Below are 16,845 nucleotides of genomic sequence, written 5' to 3' on the forward strand. Positions count from 1 at the left end.
CAACAAAGAGGTCTGGGGGGGGGGTCGCTGGCGCGGTGTGGGGGGGGGGGGGGGGGGGGGGGGGGGGGGGGGGGGGGCGGCGCTCTTGCCAGGCCCCCTCCTGAGTACAGCTGTGCAGGAGCGCTCCAGCCTACCCCCTAGAGGCCCTGGGGATGCCAGAACTTCGTGTTCTCACAATGTTTATCCCTTGTTCACCATCCCAGAAGGAACCTCCACTGCCTCTCCTGCTGTGCTCTCCCTCCACCCTGCTCTGATTCTCCTCCCCAGTAAACACCCCTCTCCTCTCCAGAACCTAAACCCCTCTACTATGGGGTTCACAAAGCCCTCCACACCCTCAGCCCTTACCTCCTGCAGTAGATGACACCTAGCTCCCCTGCCCCTAAGGGCTCGGCTTCCCCACGGCCCTCCCCAGCACTGGCTGCTCATTTTCTCACAGTCCGCTAGCTCAGGGTCAGGAGGTGGGGTCACCAGCCTCCCTGCTCCCCAAGGCCACATCCATTTCCCCTCCACAAGGTTTAAGCCAGACCTCAACCCATGCCCACCTCCCTCCTGGTCACTCCCCTTACTTACCGAAGACTTTGGCAATGAGCTCACAGCCTTCTCTCCACCCGACTGCCACCACCATCCAAGGTGGCCTCTGTGGCCCATCCATCGCACATCCTGGCTCTCCGTCCCTTGACTTCATCTCCAAATACCTTCCCCTCCACTCCATTTCAGCCACAGCTTCCCATGGGCAGAATGTCTGAGATCCGGAACCCACACACCTGTACCCGCGTGTCATACTCTCCCAACCTTCCGGCCCATCCATCCAGTTACTCCCATCACATTAGCGCTCATTCCTCAGCAAGGCCTCAAATCCATTCATTTCTCCAATTTCTCCCAGTCTACCAGCCCCCTCTGGCCTTACGTCACTCACTCCCTACCCTGCTTGAACTGCGGGCTCCGTCTCTTCAGTTACTCTCTTGTTCAACTCCTCAACATCACCACTGTCTTTCTAACCCCAACCCTGGACAAGTCGAACAGCCTTTTTCTGTGCAGATCTCATGATGGAGAAAAGCACACAGCCTAGGAGAGTGGGGCCTCCAGATCAATGGCCACACATCTCAGCTGGGTCCTCTACCCTGACCACAGTTCTCTGTCCTAGTGCCACGGGGCCCACCCTGGGGAGCACAGCACTCCTCTGACCGAAACCTGATCCAGTCTCTCCAGCTCCTCGGCGGCCTTGAGCCACGTTTCCTGCTCTCGTCCTCCTACATGGACGACCTTTCCCCGGACGGAGAAACTTCAAGCAGCATCTAAACAAATGAAAGTACTCCGGTCTCTCTCATCTGAAAAGTACATAAATAAGCCTCTCTTGAGCACATCCCCCTCCACCCACTGCCGCGTCTCTCTTCCTCTTCATAATCAGATGTCTAGCTCCCTGCCTCGATTTCCCCATCTCCTTGCCCTGCTGTCATCAGGCTCCTGCCTCCACCAGCCACAGCTGCTTGCACAAGGTCACAGGTGTTGCTCTGACACAGCTGACCCTCCCTCCTTGCCCGTGCCTCTGAGACATCACACTCCTGCTGTCTACCTGTATCTCAGCCCCCTCGTCCCATGACCCCTAAGGTTGCAGGTCACCTAAGATCTCTCACAGGCCTTCTGCTCTCAAAACTTCAACTCCCATCAAACGCTGATGCCTCACAAATCTACATCTTCAGACATGTTCGGCCAACTGCCTGCTAGACTTTTCCACTCAGATGCCGCAGAGGCTACCGCTCAGTGACACCATGGCCAGAACCAAATTACCTTCTCTTCAACTCACTTCTCCTCTACCTCACTCTTCTCAGTGAATGGCAGCCCCACCCATCCTGTCCCAGGGCAGACCCGCACCCAGCATATAACTAAAGATCAATATTTGCAGAATAAAAATGAACCACTGAGCCTCCCTCATTCTCCACAGCCAATCACCACGAATTATCAATTTTACCTCCTACTATATCCCCGTGCTTCTTTCTTAATTGAGGCTGGCTGCCTCCTACACATCCTTCAGAAGGCTTCAGGGACCCTAACTCCGGAGGGACAGGGATCTTGCCCGCTGTTCCCACGGCCCGTGACTGCCGCCATGGCCCGGACCACCACGCACTGTCCGGCCGGCCCTGATGAGTGACACCCCACTGCACTGGGCGCTCCGTCTCCATAAGCGCCCACGGCCGGGCACACAGGAGCCTCCCAGCAAGCACTGAACGGATGGAGCGAAGGAACGTAAGAGTAATGAGCGAAAGGGCCACGGATGACACGCGATAGCGGAGAGAAGGCCGGAAGGCCCCGCGACAGGCAGGACCTCTGGCTGTGCAAGCCCCACGCCCGGAGCGGCCCCACGCGGCAGCCGAGCAGCCCCGCCCCCAAGTCACGCGGTGGTCCCCACGGCCAATGGAAACGGTCCGCTGGCCTCCTCCGCGGACGCTCCCGGCCCGCGCGCGGCTTCTCAGCCAATGGGAGCGGCCTTCGTCGCCCTCGAGGCGGGGCGGGGCGGGGCGCGGGCTCCTGGGATGGCGCGATTGCGGGCCTGTTCTCACGTCGCGTTCCCTCCAGCGTAGTCTGGGCTCCTGCTCTGCCAAGCGACGGATGATGGGGCCTCTGGGCGCCCGGCGCGGCCTGGAGTGGCTGCTGGGCCTCTACTTCCTCTCCCACATCCCCATCACCCTGCTCGTGGACCTGCAGGCGGTGCTTCCGCGCGATCTCTACCCCGTGGAGGTGAGGGCGCCGTCTGTCCTAGCCGCCGGTCGCCGAGGTTGGCGCCCCTCGGCGTAGCGATTGCCCCGGCGTCCCCGTGATCTCCCCGCCTGCCTGGCGCCCCGCCTCGCCCTGGCGCCCCGCCTCGCCCACTCAGGGTTCCCTCCTGCTTTCCTTGGGTCCCGCCGGCGCTCCGGCCCCTCCTTACCCTTCAACTCGACTTCTTCCTCGGGGTTTTCTTTGTCTCTCCCAGCCGCTTCCCCAAGGCTCCTGGGGCCAAACACCTTGCTCCTTTTAAAGACAGTTCTTCCCTGGGTTTAAGACTCACACACCCCAGCTCTGGTCAGTTGTCAGTATTTGAGGGAAGTAGCCTGGATGAACCAGTGTCTAAATTATGGACACATGTTGGATTTGTTTTCAAGTTGTGTTTCTTGGGAGAGCTTTAAAAATACCGACTAATCCCAAAGAAATAACGCAAGTAGTATTAGACCCCTCTAAGGGACATTCGCAGAGCGTCCTGATTTCAAGATTAGGATCCAGCAACTTCAAAAGCTCGTAAGTAAACGACACCTTTTCAAATCGGCCTTTTTTATTGGGTTTGAGCAAGAATGAGCATCTGAGTAGAAACGGAGGCGAAAGCCCCATTTCCTGGTTGTTGGAGAGCATTCTTTACCCCAAACTTTAACTTTTGCTTTAAATGCTTTTTATTTATTGAGTTTTATTTTCATGTCTGGACCCTATAACCTTCTATCACGGAATTCCAGTCCTCAGTTCTACACTTCTCCAATCTGTCTGCAGAACTATAGGCAAGCCTGACGTGTCTACCTAAAGATTTGATTTTACCTGTTTCTCCTTAAATGCTTTTTCTCTGCAGAGCAGGGGTTCTTAACCTGAGGTCCATGAACCCCTAAGAGGGCATGCAAAATTGTGTGTGCCTTGTTTTCCATAGCTTCCATCAACTTTTCCAGGGGTCTGACCCTCCCCAAAAGGTTAAGAGCCACTGCTCAACAATAAACCCCCACTCCGTAGTCTGGTTTGTTTCTAGCTCCAAGCATAAATGGGAAGACCTCTGACCTACCTTTTCCTGGGAAAAGTGTAGGTTGTGTGTGGCAAGAGCATTGTCTGGGGACGTGGTTCTTCCAAGAACTTGAGTTCCTTGGGCAAGTCAGGGCTCTGTAGCTTCAACTGTCAAGTAGGAGAGAGATGAGTTAAATCACAAGCTCAAACATATACAAGATGTATTAGTTTCCTATTGCTTCTGTAACAAATTACAAAAATACAGTGATTTAAAACAACACGAATTTATTATCTTTCAGTTCTGGAGGTCAGAAGTTTGAAATGAGTCTTGTAGGCCTCGTTCCTTCTGAAGGTCGTAGTGGCGGATCTGTTCCTTGCCTCTTCCAGTTTCTGGTGGCTGTGGGTGTTCTTGGCTTGTGGCCACATCACATCAATCTCTGCTTCGGTCCATCACTTTGCTGCCTTTTCTTCTTTAGTCCAATCTCCCTCTGCCCAACTTTTATAAGGACACTTGTAATTACATTTAGGGCCCACCAGATAAGTCACTTTTGCCAAATAGGGTTACATTCATAGGTTCCAGGGATTAAGATGTGGATGTCTTTGGGAGCCATTATTCAGCCTACGACACAGGCCCAGGTGGTACATGATCCTTCTAAACAGGTCGTCACAGCTCCGCATTAGCCATTAGTTGCCTTGAAGAAAGGAGAGCCATGTCTGTGCAAAGTCTGTGGGGCCAGCAGAACTCAAGCAGGCTGCCTGTTCACAGTCTCTGATGTTATGAGTCCCTTTAATACTAGGCAGTCATAGGACTTCCCTGGTGGTCCAGTGGGTAAGTCTCTGCACTTCCAATTTGGGGGGCCCGGTTCGATCCCTGGTCGGGGAACTAGATCCCACATGCCTGCCGCAACGAAAATCCCAAGTGCCGCAACTAAGACCCGGCACAGGCAAAATAAATACATACATACATACATACATACATAGCAGTTATGTTACTCCAGGTAGCCAACCGTTCCAGATTTAACAGCTGTTGGTTTTCCTATCTTTTGTGAATGTGCCATTCCCACAAGTTCTTGCTCTCCACTCACAAAATACAATTAAAATGTTTCCAAAATCATAAAGACCCCATTTAAACTTATATATTTGATTTGGTAGTTTTCTCAACTTTATTTTTTTAAGTTGACTTCTTGTAAAAGGTCAAGGGCCAACATAGGCAGGATCTGACCAAAAACTCTGTAACTGTTTGTGTGTGTGTGTGTGTGTGTGTCTGTCGGTCTATGATACTGTTTAAAGACCTTAGTAACACAGGGGCCACCCAGCTTGGAAGGCCTGTGTCTCTATTCACCCTTGTTGCTTTGGGGTGGGCAATGATGGTTTTGTTGCTTCTGTATGGGGAAATAATAATAAAAGCCCTGAGTTATTTTCACATTCTCTTTGAAAAATGCCAAATTTTAACATCTGTTGTGTTTTTCCTCCCTAAATAGAAGGAATTTCTCCAGAACTAAAAAGCTTGTGGAGATCACATAATGGTTAGGCTAAAATGTGCAAATATCTTTCTTGGTTTGAAGCAGATCAACACTTGGAAAAACTCTTACTGTGAAACAATAAGAATTTAGTTTGGATTAGAACATGGAGAGGATGGGAAGCATTTTGTAGTATCATCTGCAGCTGGGTGGCATTGCTTCTGTTAAAATACGGGAAAACAAGTGAGCATCTAGATGCTGAAAGTTTGTGCGCTCGTTCTAAGAGGAGTGCAAGACTGTTCAGTAGCAACTTCGGTCTAGAAATCCATGTGCGTAGGCCCGGTGAATATTTTAATGGATAACAATGATAAGTTGAGTCAAATGTGAGTCAGTTATAAATGGAAACAGTTTTATTTTTGGGGGTCTTACCTAATAATTATTAATGACCAGTTGCATGCTGAGATTTTAATAGGATTAAATTGAACTTCTCCAAATATGTATTACATTAAGTAATCTTAACATTTACTGTGTGCTAGCCATTGTTCTAATGACTGTAAGTATTAACTCTTTTTATCTTACCAACAGCGAGGTAGGTACTATAACTGGGAAACAAGTTTAGTGAGATTAAGTGCTTTGCCCAGAACCAGTACTCAGAGCCAGGCACTCAGCCCCTGGGTACCATGCTCATCACTCTGCTTGGGGGTTAAGGACGTTGACCCTCCACAGTCGAAAATCCATGTACAGTTTATAGTCAGCCCTCCATACCCACGTTCCTATCTTCAAATTCAGCCAGCCACCGACTGACCATGTAGTACTGTAGTATTTACTGTTGAAAAAAATCTGCATATATGCGGACCTGCACAGTTCACACCCGTGTTGTTCAAGGGTCAGCTGTGTTTTAAATTTTGCTGTTATCATCCTGCAGCCCTTAGAAATTACAGTGTTGTACAAATCTGCCTGGATTTATGAAATAGGTGAATCTGAATGTATACGAATTAAATAGAAAGTGAAGTTCAAATGAACCAGAATGCCTTTTTTTAAAAAATAAATTTGTTTTTGGCTGCATTGGGTCTTTGTTGCTGCGTGTGGGCTTTCTCTAGTTGCAGCGAGCGGGGGCTACTCTTCGTTGCGGTGCGCGGGCTTCTCATTGCAGTGGCTTCTCTTGTTGCAGAGCACAGGCTCTAGGCGTGTGGGCTTCAGTTGTGGCACGCCGGCTCAGTAGTTGTGGCTCGCAGGCTCTAGAGTGCAGGCTCAGTAGTTGTGGTGCACGGGCTTAGCTGCTCCGCGGCATGTGGGATCTTCCCGGACCAGAGATCAAACCCATGTTCCCTGCATTGGCAGGCAGATTCTTAACCACTGTGCCACCAGGGAAGCCCAAATGAACCAGAATGCCTTTTAAATTCTGCAATAAATCTTTCAAAATACATCCTTCCAATTTTTTTTTTAAAGTAAATCTAGAAAGCAAAGAAGGATCTTAAAAAATTTAGTCCAAGTTGCTTGTTTTACAGATGAGAAAATAGAGCCCCGGAGAGGTGCAGTGAATATTTATGAATATTTTCTACCACATTACCATCCTGAAAAGTGCTTAGAAGGAAGCTAAGGATATTGCTGTGAATTTAAATTTCAAGTCAAATTCAAGATCACTTGGTCAATAAATTGATTATCTAGCTAAGGCCTTTTTGTAATTAATATTATGCTAACAGAATGTTTGTTTCTGGATGTTTGCTTAAAGCTCACTTGCAGCACAGAGGCCTCTATTTCACAATAGTGAGCCTTTATCTTTAGATTAAAAATTAACAGGGAAAATACCTTTGGATTTTCCATTGTAAGCCAAATGCTCATCTTGGAAGCTGTCTTGATTTATCATAATATCAAGATGCCATCTCCAGGAGGTTAAATGTGAAATGTGACAGACCTTCAGTAGTCTATGTAGTGTGGAGAACCCTAGGCTTTGGGCTCTTAAAAGAGCACAAAATGGGCAGCCTCAAACCCTCCTGCTTCCTTCCCCTGCCTGCAGCCTCGTCTATATGGATCTGCATCTTTTGATTTGACAGTGTCATCACGAAGGTGGGGCCCAAGCTAGAACTGAGACCACTCACTCTCCAGAGTGAGGCAGAGTCTGTTCCTCTGCAAATATACTACTGATCTCCTAAAAGAGAAAAAAACTTTAGAATTAGGGGGGTAAAGAATGACAAGGAACTTGAGATTTGGGGATAAGTTAGATTGTCTAAAATTGCAACTTCGCAGAGGTTAGATTTACCTCCCTTACACTTCCCCCCGCACCTCGCCCCCCAAAAAAAGACAAACTGTATTTGAGGCAATCTGGCCCTTGGAGCTTGCTGTGCAGTTGCTATTTTGAAAGGACAAACGTCAGGATGGTTTTCACATCATTTCTTTATAAAGAAGGCTATTGTTGGCAGATACTTCACGTTTGTGCGTTCAGCTGAGAGCCTACTAAGTGCCACATACTGTTGCTCCTGACAGTATCCACACCTGGACATGTGTTATCACAGACATGCTGGGTAGCACACGGGCTGGAAGAGCTGAGGAAAGCTGCTGGGAGAAGGTAACATTTGAGTTAGAGCCAGTGAGTTTTTATTAAATGACCATCTAGGCTGCACCACAAAAGCCAGCTGGGTGTGCCGTCTGCTGCCAAGGGAGCTGGGTAGTGAGAGGCTCTGCCAGCGGGTTGGACCTGCTGAAGCCTGTCCTGCCAGGTAGCTGTATTCATTGTGATCCTCATCTTTTCCCAGCTGAGAAGCCTGCGGCAGTGGTATACTGAGGAGTTCAAAGACCCCCTGCTACAGAACCCCCCAGTGTGGTTTAAGTCCTTCCTGTTTTGCGAGCTTGTGTTCCAGCTGCCTTTCTTTCCTGTCGCAACATATGCCTTCTTCAAAGGTTAGTAAATGGGGAAATCCCATTTTTGCTCTGAAACCAGGTCCCAGAAATCTTTTGGGAAAGTTTTACCAAGGGAGAAGGGAGTGGTCCCTGGAGGCTGTATGAGGGTGATATAGGATTGGTGGGAACGGCCAGGATAGATCTTGTATAGGGACATTAATGTGGCTCAGGCTAGTGTCTGTGGTCAGCTGGGCTGCAGGACTGCCTCAGTCAACTGGAAATCTCTCACACACATGAAACCTGAGGCTACTTTCAAGTTTGAACTTTTTCCTTTTTATTGTCCCTCCCCCCCCCACCTCACCCCCTCAACAGAATTTCTTTTTTGTCGGTGCGTTTACTTTTCTGCTTTGGGTGGTATCATACTGGCTTTTAAGCAGTAGCATCAAGCTAATGTCTAAATGGCTTAACTTCTCATTTAAAAATTATTCTTACAGTGTGCCCATGATGAATGCCTTTAAAAAGAAGGTGGCCATACCAGTGTTCATGGTAACTAAGCTTGTACAGCTTCTCTCCCACTGGAACCCCCAAGCCATCTCTTAGCAGAATCTCTTGATCCCTCTCACCTATATATAATTATTTAGCAAAGAGATGTTGCTGACAGGGCTGCCCCCGCCTCCTCCCCTTCCCCCAATTGCATTTTAGACCAACCTGGTTTAACTAGTAATGGCGATTTAACTGCCCTAGAGTTTTTCTGAATTAATTCTGACACCACCCAGTGTTCTTTGGCAGTCAGTGGCTAGGGCTCCAGCTGTCACATAAGTCTGCACCTTGGGCATTATTATATCACATCCAGTTTCCACTTGGTGGAAAAGGAGCTAGAATGATTCAGCTGAAGGGAGCAGGCAGAGACAGGGTGGAGGATGCTGTGGACATACCTGGAGCCATGAGCAGATCTAACCCTTATCTCTTTCTCTCCTCGATGACCTCAGGAGGCTGCAGGTGGATCCGCACCCCTGCAATCATCTACTCGGTTCAAACGATGACAACTCTGATTCCAATCCTCTCCACATTTCTACTCGAGGATTTCTCCAAAGCCAGTTGTTTCAGAGGACAAGGACCTAAGACTTTCCACGAACGACTATTCCTTATGTCTGTCTACATGCCCTACTTTCTCATCCCTCTTGTACTTCTGCTTTTCATGTTGCACAACCCCTACTACAAGTCTGAGGAGAAAAGAAAGAAAAAATGAGGAAAAATCACCCCGGGTCCAGGGGAGAGGTGACCACGGGGCAGTTTCCTGTTGGATCCAGTACCAGGAAAATGCTCAGAACCCATATTTTCAGTAGTATTTGAAACACACCAGCAGCAACACACAAGGCCAAGGCACTGGCAGGAGGCACATCAAACCCTCGTCTTCCAAGGGCACTGGCATAAACAGACCGATCACCTGAGGATGAGCAGAGGGGTGAGGGCTAGGTTATAGGGAAGTGGTGCCAAAGGCCTCACTGTGTGCCCAAGTGCCATTGTAGGATTACTAAAGGCAGGACCAGACCAGACACCAGATAAACCTCCAAGCAACACGGCCTACTTGGCATGTTCATGAGTCATTTGATCCATAGTATACCTGTGACTAACCCTTTGACTCATGACTCTACAGCGTGTCACTGGGGTGTCTCAGGCCATTTTTAAGCTTGAAGCTGTGCCTCTGTGATGTTCATTAAAAACTGTTTTCTTGTCCCCACACCTAGGTGGGGGTGAGCTATTCTGTAAGAGGGTTAAACTTAGTTTTCCTTAAACGTTCAACCTTGGCATGACCTTCAGTCAGAAATGGGTCACATTGGAAGGTGTACTGTTCCCGTCTTAAACAGGTTGTCCCAGGAGAAGAGATTTTTTAAAGTCTCCTTGTTTATGCTCTTCCCAAGCCTCAGTCTTCTGTTACTTTTTACAGACCACCTAACATAAGTTCCTTTCACATCTGGTGTCTCAAACCTGCGCTGGAGGTGTCCCTCCTACTGGATAACTTCGTCCTACCAAATAGTTTAATAATTCCTTCCTGTCTCATTCCCAGTCAAAGGCAACGGGTGGGTGGCGGGGAGCTGTGCATGACAGGTCCAGAGTGTGCATATAGGGTCTCTTCACGTTAGTACTTGGTATTCTGCTAGCTTTCTCTAAATTCATACTCGAGGCCAACTCAAAAAAAAAAAAACAAAGAAACTTGTGAACACACATGGAAAATGGTAGATGCTGGTTCTGGTTAGTTCCCCCTTTTTGCCTGTTTTGCTTACAAGCCCTAATGGTCTGATTGTTGGGAGCATCGTCTGACTCCTGTGTCTGGTCAAAATAAAGGTAGCTGCTGACCACTGCCTGGTTTGTTTTGTGGACCAGGGGCTAGAGAGCCCAGGATTCTCTTACAAAGGGTTAAATGTACATTTCAAGGGCACCAGGAAAAGAGGTAGATCAAGCCATTTGAAAATAATAATTTATTGCTTTTCCTTCCAAAGCTTTGTGAATTTACAAAAAAAGTTTATAGGCTGCTCAGTTCAGACTGAGAATGCAAGAGGTGAGAACCTGGACCACAATGGCCACTGGGTGTTCGCCTGCAGATAGGCACTGACGTCTGAAACAAGCTCCCCCAGATTTGTTTTATTGCCTTCAGAGATGCTGCATTCCTCACACACCATCTCACACAACACACTTGGGTCATTAGTCAAGTCACTGGATTGGTACAGAGGTTTTTTTGTTTTGGGGGTTGTGGGGTTTTTTCTTTTTTTTGCCCTCCTGCTAGAAAATGAAATTTTCAGTTCATTTCTGAAAAATAAATTGGTCAATAAATTCATTTTGTTCTGCTTCTACTTTACACAGAGCTTCGTATTCAACCCGATACCTGAAAAACAAAATTGTTAGAAGCCCTCAAAATGGATGAAATAAACCATGGACTTAATTCTTCTAGAGAAGAATGTTAAGTGATTTAGATGATTCCAAGAAACGGTGTGAGTTCAAAATGAAGTTAGTGAGGGCAAGAAAGAGAGAAAAAATAAGAGGCAAAGCCCTACCTAGGGCCACCCATGAGAAGTCTCCAGCCCTGCGAGTCTTCCTTTCAGAGAGCCAGCCAACTCTGGACACTCACTACCTGAGTGTTCGTGCTCTCAAACTACTAGAGGCTGTCTGATAGTGACATTTTTTTCCCATGAAATGTAATTTTATTTTTATTTTAATCAGGATGACAAGTTAAGACACTATTCCTGGGAGAACGATGATGAAGAATAAGGACAAGAGGTGACCATTCGAAAAGGAAAAATAGAACTGCAGTTCAGTAAAGAACCTGCTTTATGTCAGAACTTCTTACCTTTCAAGCTGCATTTTCTTTTCAGCTATTAGTGCCTGGAGTTGCTGCTGTTGGGCTTCTCTCTGTTTTGCTATAGATTTGAGCAAGTTCCGAGCACCAATGGCCTAGAAAAACACGATACTGCCAAAGAAAGCCATGGCTTCATTAAAGTCCTCAAGTGGGGAAGGGACGCTGCCTGGGGCCGGTGGAGGGTGGGGCGCAGCGTGGGGAAAGTTGAGCCTCAGAGCTTTAGGAGTCAGTCAGAAAGGCTTAATTAACCTCACGATCCCAAAGTGCCTGGTGAGAACGGAACTGCAGCTCTGACGCAGACCTAGGAGTGTCCCCAGAGCCTGGCACACGGTGGCCCATTTGGTGTGCCATTTGTGTCCTTTGCCAAGTCATCTACACTATGCACGCCTTCATTTTTTCATTTATAAAATGAGGGTAAACACCTATCTCGGTGATGACATGAAGATTAAAGGAAACAATGACTGAAAGTACACTGGCATATAAGAGTTCAATAGTAGATTAACTGGACCAGGAATTATTTCAGGTGTACAACATAATCATTCAATATTTGCAAGGCTATTCTTATTTAAAATCTTGTTCTAATTAAAGAATCCCCGCCCACCTTCCCCTACCCCCAAATAAGTCAAGAGGGCAGAAGGATGAGAGGCTAGTGAACCAGGCCAAGATTTAGACAAAACTCATGCTGATCTTACCTTCATCTTCTCATTTTCTGCTTCTTTTGCAAGTTGGTCAACAAGCTCAATTAAACCACCAACTATTTTCTGAAACTGGCCAATTTCTTTTGGGGAAAGAACAAAACAAAATGTTTTATTTTCTCAGCATCACCACTCTCCCTCAGCATTCTCTTGCAGCAAGAGGGCAGGGCTAACTGCGCCTTCTAATTTGTGTCAGAAAACATTTGGTGTCTGACATCCTTGGTCTGAACCTAGAGAAGCGTGGCCAGGTGCCCAGAGCTGGACTGGGGCGTATTTGGATCTTGAGGCACAAAGGGCTGTGTTCATGAAAGAACCGCCTCAGGACGTGAACACTGCCTCTAGACAAGCCTCAGATAAGACACTAGATTTCAGTTAATGGTGGGGTAGGGGCTTTCCACCTATGACCTGAGCTAATAAAAAGCTCAAAGCATTTAAGGACTTAATCTCGCATTTGCTTTTTTCAATGTCCTTGGGTGTAGTGGAACCCCATGTTACTGAGGAGTAAACTAAGGCCCAGAGGGTAGGACGACATGCACACAGCAATCAGAAGACTGGTGAGAGAACCCACGCTACCTTTCACCAGTCAAGCTCTCTCCACAGCCTACAGATGTCCAAAAGCTCAGAAATCCCTGCTCTAGCTAGATCTGCTCTGTATTCACTGCTACTGGGTTTGCTTGGCTGCTGGGACAGAAGGCATCCCGGGTATCTCTAGCTAAAAAAAATGAGTCTTTTGAACTGCCTCTAGAAATTTTCACTCCAAATAATGGCAAGTCAGGGACTTCCCTGGCAGTCCAGTGATTAGGACTCTGCACTTCCACTGCAGGGGGCACGGGTTTGATCCCTGGTCAGGGAACTATTTATTTACTTATGGCCATGCCCTGAGGCATGGCAATCAATCAATCCATCAATAAAGGCAAGCCGGGCACTGAGAACACTATTTCTCCCAAGAAATCAAATCATAACTCCACTTCCCACCCCCAAGCCATAGTTCTGAAGTTTAAGGTTCCTGAGATGGCATATCTAAACAAATACCCTCCTCTCTCCATTGCAGTGTTTGTTTTGATTGGTGCTCTGGGACTACACAAGAAGGCAGGTAGACAAGGTGGGTGGCACACGGGAATTCATGAAGGCCAGGCTCAACCTTCTGGGAGCCAGCAGCTCCACTGTGGCAGGGCCAAAAGCTGCAGTCCGGGGGTGGGGGCGGGGCACAAAGCTGAGTGGCACCATGTCTCCCCAGATGACACTCACTGTCCACAAAGTCCTTGCACTCTTCCTTTAGCTCTATGGTCTGCTGGGTAACCTCTGGGTCCAACACCCGCAGCTTGTTCAGCTCATCAAAGTGCAGCCCTGCTTCACCCAGGATGTCCTTGGCCATGGCTGTAAAGAAACCAGCCCCAATCCCCGATCACTTCCCAGCCACTCAAGGAAATGCCTCCTTCCAGTCCAGCCCCACTCCTGGCCCCGGACACCAATGCCAAAAACCCAGATGTTCCAAAGGCTCCCCCTTCCCTCTGCCTCTGCCTCTCTCAGCCTCACCTGTTTCCTTTCCAGCTTCCCTAGAGAAGAGCAGTCCTGCTCTGAAGGGGTAACAGTGTCAGCCAGGAAGAGGTGTGTCATAGGAGCAAGGGTCAGGAAAGAATAAAGTCCAGTTGCTTGTCACAGGCATCGTTCATTCAACACACATTTCTTGAGGGCCTACTACATGCCAACACTGCTAGATGCTGGGGGTAAAGATGAGTACAACATGGTGCCCGCCCTGGAGGAGCACAGAGTTTAGCTGGAGGAAGACAGACATGTACACTGAAAAATAATACTGTGTTAAGTGCTTTTACAGAAATATCACTAAAGCGTGGAGGAGAATAGAACAGTTAACTTGGGGTGAGGAAGTGACATGTGAACTAAGTTGTGAGCCATAAGCATATTTATTTAACCACAGCTATGTACCCAAAAAGACATAAAAGAGCTTTTCAAATATAGTACAGGAACAACATAAAAGACAAGTAAAAGAAAATCTGAGTGAATTAAAAATTAAGGTTAAAAAAATAAGAAGCCAGGTGTAGGAATATTACCCAAAATGTACGCCACAGGCACAGCTGCCTGAACTGGGACCCAAAGGGGTCAGTCTCTTTCTAGCAGAAAACACAAAAAGAAGTGAAATATCATCAAGAACATACCGATAAGGGCCAAGGAAAGGCATTCCAAGCAGAGAAAACAGCCTGGACAAGAGCACGAAGCCACTGGAAGGGCCTATCCTGCCTAGAAGATGAAAAGACAGAGGATGGAGCCGGAAAGGTCGGATGGAGCCAGATCAGAAACACCCTGTGTGCTAAGCTAAGGAGTTTGGCTTTTTTTTTTTTTCCGTAGACAAGAGAACCAGCAGAGATAACTTCTCCCTTCTCAGGCCACCTTGCATTCCTGGTCCAAAGGATGCCTCAACTCTGGGAAGGAAACACTAAAAACTCACCCTCGTTCTGGCTTAAACACACACACAAAATAAAATAAAATAAAAATAAGAGAGCACATACCCTGTCTAAAAAGGGAGGCAATGCTACTGAGGTCTAGCCATTGGCTGCTATACCAATTCCCACACCCCAGGTGTTCCGAAGGCTACCACAACCTGGCCCTGCGCCAGCCCTTCCCTCCCACCTCCCCCAGCCTCACCTGTTTCCCTTCCAGCTTCCTTAGAGAAGTTCTGTTCTGAATGGGGTGATTCTGCGAGTGACTTCCCGGGGTAGGTGTGCCATAGGAAGAGCAATGGTTAAAAAGACTTAAGCTCCATTCTTGCAAGAACTGATTTTCAAGAGGACCAGAAATCCAGATTAATATATGAAATCTGACTTTTAAAGGAGAGCATCTAATTCAAAACTTTTAAGCAAGGAAAAAAAAAAACATCCAACACTGTGTGGGCCAACTAATATATGTTTGGCTGTGTATGACCGTGGTCCAAGCCTTTGGCCTCACTGGAGCCCATTCAAGTAAGTTGGCTAGCATCTTCATCTTGAAACATTTTAATCATCCAGAGCTCCCTTATAATTGGGCTTTTAAAAAAGATCTGTCTTCCTATTTGTTCTATTTACACATATAGTCTAAGCATTTAACACCTACCAGCTGATTAATTAGAACAACTGCTTCAAGTAACCTGAGGGCACAAAGATCTGCTTCAACTTCCACTCTCTTCCCTGAGAGCTTGCATTTATTCACAAACATCTACTGAGTCCCTGCTCTGGGGATAGAGAAGTGAAGAAAATGCTTTAATGCTTTCGCTTCTGACCTCTGGACAGACAGTAAAAAGATAATCATGAATTGTGATAACAGTATGAAGAAAAGCACATGGTGCTACGTGAAGCCGAAGCAGGAGGACATAATTCATATGTAAACAAAATTACAAAAAAACATTTGTAAACAAAAGTCTTCTGAAAAAGTGACACTCTGAGACCTAAAGGGTGTCCAGAAGTTTTTCAAGTTAAAGGGGGAGGAGGTATTCCAGGCAGAAGGAAAAGCATGTGTGAAGATGCTGAGGCTGTGAGAAATTTGATGTGTTCCAAGAGCCAAAAGGCTAGCGTGGTAGAAACACTGAGCAAGGGGAAGAGAGAAACGGGATGAGGCGAGGTGGGGAGGCTAGGGCTAGATGGCAGAGGGCTCTGAAAGCTGCAGCAATGAGCCTGGATTTTCTCATAAGGGTAATTAATGGGCAGCCCGCAGAGTGGCATAGTCAAATATGCCTTTTAGAGAGATCACTCTAACCCAGGATGGAGAATGGGTTGGAGGGAATAAGAGGATGGAGCTACAACTATCTTGTTCATCACTGTTACCCGAGCATTTGGCATGGTGCCTGCACAGAACTGGCACTCAGCAAATGTCTGTGGCATGAATGGCTGTGACAACAAACAGAGCAAGCTATTTCAGTAACCAAGGCTTGGAGCTGAAGAAAAGTGTTCCGATTTGAGATGTTTTGTAAGTCGAGTTGATAGGACTTAGTAAAGGATGATTGAATGCAGGGGTTTGAGGAGGAGTGAAGGAGAGTCAGGCAAGATTCCCGGGTATCTGGCCGGAGCCAGCTGCACGGTTGGAAGGCACATAGTTGAATGAGATGGGTCAGACCGAAGAGCAAGTGTAGGCAGAGGGTTCACAGCCGACTACGGCATTCTCTCCCAGCTACCACCACACGCGCACCTGAGGAGCACCGGGCACAAAAGCCGGACTAAGCTCCCTGAAGATCAGGGTGGTAACGCGCTCTCCACCCCCCGGGCCCCCGGGCTCTTCCGGACCCACGCTGGGCGCTACGAGCAGGCTCCATCCGTGGGGTGTGGGGAAAATTAGGAAGACCTGGGTGATAGAGCTGGCTGTCTTCACTACGTAAACTCCTTGAACTTATCTGAGCCTCAGTTTCCTCCTAAAATGGTTGCGAGCTTCAGCGCGTAAAGCTCCAGGCCCTAGCCGGGGGTAAAACCGGTCCCAGAGCCGGGCGGAATTCCCATGTTTCTTTCACCCTGGGAAGGCTTTTCCTCGGGCCGCGGGCCTGTCAGGCTCATCTTGCCCCGGGCCCGCCCACGTCCCCCGACCCGAAGTTCATGGCTTACCTGTTTACCCCGGCGGCGGCGGCTGCGACCCAGGCTGACGTCGACAGGCAGCTTCTCTCTCCGGTCAGTGGCAGCCGGCGCCCTGCTCGCCAGCCTCAGCAGCGGCCACGGCTACAAGACCTGTTTACGCCTAACATCACTTCCCGACATCGTAAGCCCGTACACCCGCAGAGCCTGCTGGGAAA

The 16,845-nt window shown here is 48.0% G+C and overlaps 2 protein-coding genes across 3 annotated transcripts; one reads left to right on the forward strand and one right to left on the reverse strand.

Moving 5' to 3' along the window:
- Positions 1 to 2,541: 2,541 nt before the first annotated feature.
- Positions 2,542 to 10,393, forward strand: TMEM97 (transmembrane protein 97). 2 transcript variants are annotated; one of them, XM_027130392.1, is made up of 4 exons: positions 2,588 to 2,736; positions 7,540 to 7,758; positions 7,946 to 8,090; positions 9,020 to 10,391. In XM_027130392.1, the coding sequence occupies exons 2-4, from the start codon at positions 7,708 to 7,710 to the stop codon at positions 9,277 to 9,279; spliced, it is 456 nt and encodes a 151-aa protein (XP_026986193.1). In that variant the 5' UTR covers positions 2,588 to 2,736; positions 7,540 to 7,707; the 3' UTR covers positions 9,280 to 10,391. The 2 variants fall into 2 exon arrangements, with proteins under 2 accessions (XP_026986192.1, XP_026986193.1); XM_027130391.1 differs by lacking the exon at positions 7,540 to 7,758 and having other exon boundaries at positions 2,542 to 2,736; positions 9,020 to 10,393.
- Positions 10,394 to 10,491: 98 nt separating this feature from the next.
- Positions 10,492 to 16,830, reverse strand: IFT20 (intraflagellar transport 20). Its single transcript, XM_027130394.1, is given in 7 exon segments — positions 10,492 to 10,914; positions 11,377 to 11,480; positions 12,078 to 12,163; positions 13,329 to 13,457; positions 13,617 to 13,641; positions 13,644 to 13,836; positions 16,661 to 16,830. Coding segments are annotated over 6 exon segments (480 nt in total). The 5' UTR covers positions 13,698 to 13,836; positions 16,661 to 16,830; the 3' UTR covers positions 10,492 to 10,832.
- Positions 16,831 to 16,845: the final 15 nt, after the last annotated feature.

Source organism: Aethalodelphis obliquidens, unplaced genomic scaffold (genome assembly GCF_003676395.1).
Source record: "Aethalodelphis obliquidens isolate GAN/ISIS:26980383/991018 unplaced genomic scaffold, ASM367639v1 scaffold38, whole genome shotgun sequence".
In the NCBI taxonomy this organism is placed as follows: domain Eukaryota; kingdom Metazoa; phylum Chordata; class Mammalia; order Artiodactyla; family Delphinidae; genus Aethalodelphis; species Aethalodelphis obliquidens.